We start from the raw sequence: 9,299 nt of genomic DNA, 5'->3' as shown, positions 1-9,299 counted from the left end.
AAAAATATATGTCATAGGTGTTAACCATTAACTTAAGGAATTAATTCAAACATATATAAATTGTTGTTTACCTATATCAATAGCAAAGAATTTATAACTAACTCTTATGCAGTAGATGGAGGATTTAATATAATGATATCTAGTGCCTTATACCAAGCACATAGGAACAAGTATATATCCTAGTTAATTGTGGATTGTGCTACAATTTTATTTATTTTTACCTCCTAAAACATTGAACTTATGTTTGGTTCCTAGAAAGTACCAAGGAAAGAATAAAAAGTGTCAAAGAAAATGGTCTATCTCATGTTTAGTGTCATTGTGAAAAATTCAAAAATAAATAAATATAATTAAAATTCGTTAGAACTGTATACATTTTTAAATTATTTAATCTTTATATAATGAAGCAAAATAATTGAAATAAGTTTGAATAAACATATGAAAATAATTGATTGACTTTAAATCTAGTTTTTATTCTTCTTCACTTTCTATTTCCTTCTAGTTCTTCTCTCTATTTTCCTCTTTATTTTTTTCCCCTTGTATTTTCCTTTAGATTTTTCGAGAACCAAACATAACTGAAGAGAAAAGGGATCAAAGGAAAGAGAAAATAGTAAAGAAGTTGAGGAACTTTAATCCTTTTTCTACATGTCCTAAAAGGATAAATGAACAAGATGACTTACCAATAAGTTGATAGGAAAAAAACATAACTCCTCATTCTTGGAACAAAGTACTTTAAACTTTAATTTACCCGTAGCTACCACATACGATTCCATTCCGCTCAACAGTGTCATAAATTTTACTTAAGATTAGTATGATTAATGGTTAGGTAAACTTCTTGAGCATATTAGAATCATAAGTAAATATAAGATTAATTCAAGACTTACATCTCAAGAGATAGACAATAAGTATGCATGTTTAAACATGTTTTAGCATACTTAAGAAATTTAATTCTTAAATACCAAAACTATAAACAATATGACTTTACAACTATTAAAATCAATAGATGGAGTTTTATTATTTATTGCCATCGAGTATGTTTCTACATATATCTATCTCATAATACATTCAAATTTAACTTCTAATTTGCGTCTGTGGTCTTCTCTAACTAATTTTGATCTCTCTTAAAAGCAAGTAGAAAAAATTAATTAATTAATTAATGTTATGTCTAATAAGGTAATGAAGAATTCCTTGAGCTGCGTAATTACTTTGTAGAGGTTTATATTTAACTAACTAAATAAATAAATAATGAAAAGAAAAAGCAGTTCACTCTACCTTATTTATGCTATATGTAAAAAAGAAACTATACATGTTTTTAAACTAATGATGACTTTCAAAGTTAACTGAAGTTATTTTTCATATTTTTTGAAAATGAAGAAATTCTATGATATATAGTACATGCATACTCACGATATTTTTTGAAAAATACTAAGGAAAATGATTTTCTCATGTTTGGTTTTATTATAGAAAATATAAAAGAAAATAAAATATAATTAGAATGGATTAAAAATTTATACATATTTAAATTATTTAATTTTTATGTAATGGAGAAAAACAAGTGAAATGAGTTTGAAGAAACATATAAAAATAGTTTATCGACTTTAAATCTATTTTTATTTTTCTTCACTTTTTTTTTTTCTTTCTACTTTTCCTCTTTATTTTCTTTCTTTGTATTCTCTTAGATTTTCTGAGTAACCAAATATAGCCTTAATGAACCAAAAAGAGAAAAGAAGTTGAGATAGCTATTACAATTTAAATCAATAATTTAAAAAGAGGGAAGTCGAAATGTTAGAAAAGGGTTGATAATGCACGTAGTGATGGGCGTTCAAAGCGAGAGTTCATTGTTGGGTGCTCTCAGTCTTTTATATTGTGGCTCCTCCACTGCATGGGGTAGGGAATCATCACGTCTTCTCTTACGGTTTTCATCAGTTTCCAAGATCTACCGATCCATTGTCACCAAAATTCCCGAGAAGATCCAACAACATTGGTATATAATTATGTTGATCTCCCGCAAATATAAGATTGATGCCGCATTTTTTGAACAGGTTCACATACATAACATTCACAAATGAAGCTTTAACATGTGTGAAATTATTTTGATGCTCTTTCGTAATAGCATTCTTGGGATACCACCAAACCCATGCTTGATTATTAAAATTACCATGGCACTCACACCAACGTGTAAACCAACGTTTATCCATGAATCCAAATCCCATTGCCATGCAAATTCAATTCACACTTGAAATGAGAACTAAGGTGACCAGAATCGGGATTATAACATTTAGAAATGGGCTGATAAAGACACGATACAACAAGGGTTTAAGAGATTTTTTTTTTTTTTAAAAAAAAAAAAATCTCTTCATGTGAACTAGTGGTAATATGGGATTTAAGAGATTTTTGGCAGAACCATAGCATTGCTCAAACTCAAACAGTAGTTGCATTCCACAAAACAGGTCAAAGAAGGAGAAATTAAAAAAAGAAAAAAGAATAAATTCAAAAGCATGCATGAGCAGTGAAATACATACTACTGCTAGCTGGCTCATGTCTGACCTCTCTTGTATAGGAATGAGACCACTTCCACAGCAAGTGGCCTCTTGTTTAAAAGAAATACCTTAACCTTACCTTGTCCTTTTAATTTATTTTATTTTGTTAAAAAGTCAAAACTTACGTGATATTTGTTTTTTTGGCTCTTTGCTGAAAGTAATTTAGTTTTAAAATTTAGATTGTTTGTTTTTCTACTTTTTCATGACTTATTATAAACTTTTTATTAAATAGAAAAAATCAAAATATGTAGCTTTTTCTAAATAGAAAAAATAACATATTGATTTTTTTTACTTTTTAATACTTAATAGAAATAAAATACTACAAAAATAAACAACATAATATTTAACACTATTAAGCATTAAGGTTCTATTTAGAATTAAGTAAAAAAACAAAAACCACCTTAATCTTATTAAACTGATTATTTTTTTATATGGGGAGACAAGGTAGCTAGGTCATCCGGGTATGAGGATATCATATCAACGGATATTTGATGAACTCCTCTAATATTTCTTTACTCGAGTATTGATACGTTAGAGAAGTCAACTGGTTATAAAAGAACTCCTCATCCAGCTCCCTTGTTAGCACTTACAACAAAATTGAAACTTAGGGCACCATATTTAATTCATTCATTCATATATAAGTTCGTGGCGTTTATGGGCACTGGTGTGGAACCCAAGTTTTACAAATTGAAAGGGTCATAGCAAGACTGAGGTTGTTGGTTACTATATACAATATTTAAATGGTTATAGAAGTTAATGGGCTTAGACAAACTTTGAGGACTTGGCAATTTCAATCATTTGTCTTTTATTTGGATTTGAATAGTTAATACAAGACTATTTCAAAGCTCGAATATTTCATAGACTCTTCAGCTATAAATACACAACCAACCCTCATAACGAATCCACAGCAAAAACAAACTCTAGCTACCGAAGCAGTTCATCGCGCTAGTAAATTCCTGCTTGCTCTTTCCTCAAAGAAGGATTGCTTGAGAATACATTGCATAAACATGAAGAAGATGGTCATTGACACCCTCGCATGCAGTGCACTCTTGGCTATGTCATTTTCCCTTGCCTCTGCCTCCGATCCTAGTCCTCTAATCCATCATAGCTTCTTTTAAGCACACTATCAATTTTTGCTTCATATTCTCTTTCAGTTTATGCAGTTCACTTTCCCATTGAGGCATTGTCTTGTTGAACAAGAGAGAACCTAGAACTTTCAAAGCTAATGGAAGGCCTTGACAATAATGTACTGCACTGTGTGAAAGGTTTACAAAATCTGATTTGGGATGATTTTGTTTAAAGGCATGCAAACTGAAAAGTTCATAAGCTTCTTCAAAATTCAATCCCTCAACCTCATATAAGACATCCACTTCTTGTGCAATTAACAAATTTTTATTTCTTGTTGTCATGATGACTCTACTTCCTATTCCAAGCCATTCACGATTTCTAAGTAGAGCTTCTAATTGATTTAAATTGTCAACATCATCGAGAACAATAAAAACTTTTTTAGACGAGAGAATGGTCTTTATCATATTTGCTCCTTGGTCAACATTGTTTATATTTTGACTTCCTTCTCCCTCTAGGATATCATGAAGAAGTTGATTTTGTAAGTGAGGCAAATCTCGAGTATTGGAAACCTCTCTAATATTTTCAAGAAAGCTCATGCATTCAAATTGGTGAGAAAGTATATTATATATAACTTTTGCGATGGTTGTCTTACCTATCCCACCGACTCCATATATCCCAATAATACGAACATCACTTGATTCCATATGCAACCGCAAAATCATCTCCTTTACACGAGAATCTATACCAACTAAATTGGCACCAACATCGAACCTCTTACAATTCAATCGACGAAATATGCTATCAGTAATGTTCTTAATATGGTCAAACTCATACCTGCCAATTATAAAAGTACAACATGTTGAGCAATGAGTGCCACAATGGTAAATAAAACATATTAAGTTTGACATCTTTACAACAAATAAATTGTAGTAAAATAAAATATATCAAAGACATTAGTTCATTTACATTGTAGGACATTTTTCATTGTATCAAGTATGCACGAGACTGAAAAATAAAACATGAATTTTGTTACTAGTGATGCTTGTGTGGCATAACTTCAAATGGAAATTTTGTGCCATAATAGAGGATGATGATCATGAATCAAGATGTTACTTTATCATTCATATACATTTCAAAAAACTCTTTAATATCCCATGACAATTGAAACCCTTACTAGAGCAAATATTTTATTCTTTGACTTTTGTTTTATACCTTATAATTAATGCTTGAAGCTTCATTCTAGATGTAGTACTCAACATCTAAATATAAGAAGTTTTTAAGTTTAAAAACCCCATTTTCAATTCCTCAAGCTTCAAAAATAACTCATTTATCCCACATACAAAAATTAAAGGCTTGTAAACTAGTGATTCATTTGTATTTTGAGTCGATTTCCTTCAACCATCTTCTATAAGAAAATTAAGTGCCTATCCAATGTTCTTTATTTCCAACTAAATTGCATTTAATTTATTTCCAAACTTTGTTGATTAAATAATTTTGTTATTGGTACTTGCTACATAATTAATCAAACTATTTGGTGAAATTGGTTAAGTAATTTTATTATTGTTACTTGTTACATAATTGATTAAACTATTTTTAGAATAGATTTAGCTAACTCTTAAAACTTGGCCAATATTAATTACAATTTGATTAAGTTGTTTCTCAAAAATATTTTAAAAAAACTCCTACCAAAAGCAATTTAAATAGAAATACTGGTAAAAGCACTTGAAGAGTACTTCTAATCTAACAACTTACAAATAGTTGAAAGGAAATTATAGTTACCCATCTAGTAGATGCCATCCAGAAAGATTGCCTGCTTGGGTCAGGGCCTCCCTCCACCTTGGTATCTTGTCCGTCCCGATTCCTTCATAACGGTCAAAGGCCTCTCCAAAACTTCCTGTTTGCCTTCGTACATCGGATGGATACACATGATAGAAAATTGGGAAAACAGTATGTCCCAGATCTTTCTGGCACTCCATGATCTTTACCAACTCATCCAAACACCATCTTGAATGAGCATAGTTTTTAGAGAAAACAATTACGGAAGACCTTGATTCTTCAATGACTTTCAAGAGTTCTGGAGCAACCTCTTCTCCTCTCCTGATTTTATCGTCTCTGAAGGTGCGAATGCCTCTCCTAACCAATGCTTGGTTGAGGTGATCAGTGAAATTATAGCGGGTGTCTTCGCCTCTAAAACTCAAGAAAACATCATAAGGACTTGTTTTAGGGATGGAAGGAGTAGAAGAAGAAGAGGCAGTAAAGGAGCTTGTGGAAGAAGCCATTGTGGGTTTCTATCTCAAAACTACAGTACAGTTTAGAGGCTTGATTTCTGTTGAAGATAGTGAGGAAACCTAGCTTATTTATAATATAAAAAGTTGGGCAGCTCTCCGTCTCTGGAGTCCTTCAATATTGAATTAAAGTACATAAAAAGAAAAATGCTGAAGGAGTCTCTGGTCATTCAATATTAATTTGATGTAAACAAGAAAGAAACATGCGGACGGAGTCTCTCTCAAGTCATTTAATATTAATTTTAGAAAAACAAAAAAAGAGAAATGTTGACACCGAGTCTGTCTCGGGTTCCGGTCGTTCAATATTAATTTAAAGAAAACAAAAAACAAAAATGCGAGTCGCTCTCAATATTAATATAAAGTAAACGGAAAAAGAAAAATGCTGCCGGAGTCTTCAATATTAATTTAAAAAAGAATTAAAAAAAATGTTGACGGAGTCTTCAATATTAGTTTAAAGAAAAAAACAAAATAAAATATTGACGGAGTCTTCAATATTAATTAAAAAAAAAACAAAAAAAAAATATTCACGGAGACTTCAATATTAATTTAAAGTAAACAAAAAAAGAAAAACGTTGATAAAGAATAAAAATATAAATATAAATATAAAAAAAGTGAATAAAAATAAGTTTAAAAAAAAAGAATGGATTGATATATTTAGAATTAATGAAATATTTATTTTTTAATATTCTATTGATAATTTTTTTATAATTTATAATAAATAAATAAAAGTATACTAGAATAAAGAAAAATAATTTTAATAAATTCAAATCAAAATCACTTAAATTAATTCATTTCATGAATGATTTAAGAGAGATCAATTTTTTCTTTTTCTTTTTTAATCAGAAAAATTATTATTTATCTTAAATAAAATGAATTTTCACATGAGAATCAACCCAATAAATAAAATCAATTATATGAAAAAAAGACATCCTGGTGGTATGGGAAGCACATGAAAGTACTTATCTTTAGAGTTATAAAAGCCGGGATCATATTTTGTTGTAACTTATTTTACCTTTTTTTTTTTTTTTTTTAAATATTTACCAATATGGTATTAATGCAATATGTAATTTCACTCCATTCCACGCCCCCTTTGTTATGATTAATGGCATGCCGGATTCTTGTCGATCGTTGCAACATTTGTCTTGACTCTCAACTTTATTTCTTATGTCAACAGTGTATCCTTTATTTCCCTTCATTTATAATAACTAACAAATAAACCTTATTTCCTCTCCCACCATCTTCATCCTCAGCCTATCCTCTTCTTCTCCGCTCCTCGGTTCCACATTACTTTTTTCCGTTTGTCTTTTTCGAACTCACTCAAATTGAACAAGGAACAAAAAATCCCATATGAAATACATAAGTAGGTTTAGGGTTGCCAATTTGGACAATTTTTTTCCATACATTTTCTAGGAAACCAAACAAGAGAATATAATCCGGAAAATTACCTGATAACAGTAGGGTTTCAGAATGTAATTCTATTATTCTTCATCGCCTCGATGCATTGCCTTCTCTCCCCAGCATCGTAGACCCTTTTTCGACCCACAAAGTGGGTTTGCACTTGCATAATCACCCAGAAACAAATTTCTGAATTGGGTTTTGTCTAAAACAAGAGAGAAAAAGAAAAAATACGGAAAGGAGAAAAAAAACAGACCTCCCTAATCACTCCAAAGCCCGTTTTTCTCTCTCCTATCATTTTTCCCACTCCCTCTACTGTTCTTCTTCCCAATACCTTTACAGGTCTCTGATGAGAACCACTACTCCACTAAATTATGGTTTTCAATTGAAAAAAAAAATCCCCATTTGAGTAGACAGTGTGAGTTCGCTTCTCATTAGAGAGGGTCCCAATCGGTGGACCCCACTATCTTTCATCCTAATTCACCTGAGTCGTATTCCTTATTTATTTAAAAATACAATGTAGAATATTTACAAAAAAAAAAAAAAAGTTAAGTTTTAATTAGAAAAATAATTTATAATAATTAAATAAAGATAAGTTTTCTTATGTAAGAAATGGAAAAAAAAACTATTATTAATTATTTTGCTATATTAATGATTTTTTTTTTTTTTTGCTACATTATTAAGTGCCCAAATCATAATATTTAAAATAAGGAAGAAAAGTAAATAAAACAACGATAGAAAAAATAATTAAATAAAATGTCTGTAGACCCCATTGTGGACACCACCCGGAAAGAGTCAGATTTTCTTTGGAAGTGGGGAACCTCTTTCTAGAAAAGCAAGCTGCATGAACATGTAGCAAAAAGCATGGCTCACCATGGTGGTGGTTGAAGCTTCAAATGATGACCTAATTTAAGCAGGGAGCCGGTGAAAAGCTAGTAGAAAGAGAAAAAGGGCGGGCAGGCTGATCGAGGAGAAGGTTAGTGGTTGCTTAAGGGAGGAAGATTTTTTTAAAGGACCAAGAGAGATTAGGGGGAGCTAGAAAAAAAAGAAAAGAAAAAGAGAATAGGTGTGGACCTCGTATTTCGGCTCATGCGCTTCCACTCGATGGCAGACTCGATTTTTATTTAAAAAATGATTTATTGATTAAAAAAAATGACTTAGAGTCGCCACTTATTTTTGTTTTATTTTTAAAGGGCAAACAAAATAAGAAAGAAAACTCTAAGTGTGACTCCTTATTTTGGAAAAGGTGGTATGTGAAAAACCGGATCGGGTTCGAATGTCAGGTTACTTATCGGGAAGGTACAGTATGGACCATAGCACCCCTCTAAGTCCCTAAAATTATGTCTCTACTAATAAAATGAAGCTGACGTGACAATCAATGAGAAAATCAATGGATACTCAAATCAATCATGCACATATGGGAATTAGAACATGCGTAGAAAAATGACCAGAATGAGGGTGAATGCGTACCTGGACCTCTAGCTGCAATGTGCTATCATGAAATAGGATTAGTGAATAATGAATAGATATAAAATATAGCATACACGCCACCAAATCGTATAATGAATCATCAAGTGTCTCACTTCAATTCGTTCAAATTTCATATTTTTAAAATTCGGTTATTGGACCCCCACCAAAGCCCATTTATTTTTGCATGGGTCAATTATGTAAATTCCATCACTTGGAATTACAGAATTGAGTCTTGCTTATTTTAAAACATTTTAAAAACAGAGGAAGTTATGAAAATTGCATGCCAAAAAAAATAGCAACGAATTTTATTTGAAAAATGGATTTTTGAAACCTAAAAAAGAAGGACTAAGGATGAAAATTTTGGATATTTGGAATTATTTAAAAACCAGAATTTAACACATTATTTATGAAGCAAAAATCAGGGGAATTATTTTTGAAATCAGAGGTGAAAGAAGATGGCATCTGGCCTAAAGACCATGCAAGGGTGATCATGCAAACTAAAATCATGAAAGTGGGCCCGGAATGTAAGTGCTAAGGCTGGATA

General features: G+C 31.0%; 1 protein-coding gene across 1 annotated transcript; it reads right to left on the bottom strand.

Annotated features, from left to right (window-relative positions):
* Positions 1-3,631: 3,631 nt before the first annotated feature.
* LOC100241143 (disease resistance protein RPV1-like) lies at positions 3,632-5,884 on the bottom strand. The gene is made up of 2 exons (XM_002263892.3): positions 5,385-5,884; positions 3,632-4,439 (listed from the first exon to the last, which is right to left on the bottom strand). The coding sequence occupies exons 1-2, from the start codon at positions 5,882-5,884 to the stop codon at positions 3,632-3,634; spliced, it is 1,308 nt and encodes a 435-aa protein (XP_002263928.3).
* Positions 5,885-9,299: the final 3,415 nt, after the last annotated feature.

This window comes from Vitis vinifera, chromosome 12, assembly GCF_030704535.1.
Source record: "Vitis vinifera cultivar Pinot Noir 40024 chromosome 12, ASM3070453v1".
Classification (NCBI taxonomy): domain Eukaryota; kingdom Viridiplantae; phylum Streptophyta; class Magnoliopsida; order Vitales; family Vitaceae; genus Vitis; species Vitis vinifera.
This window is presented reverse-complemented; position numbering and strand designations above follow the sequence as displayed.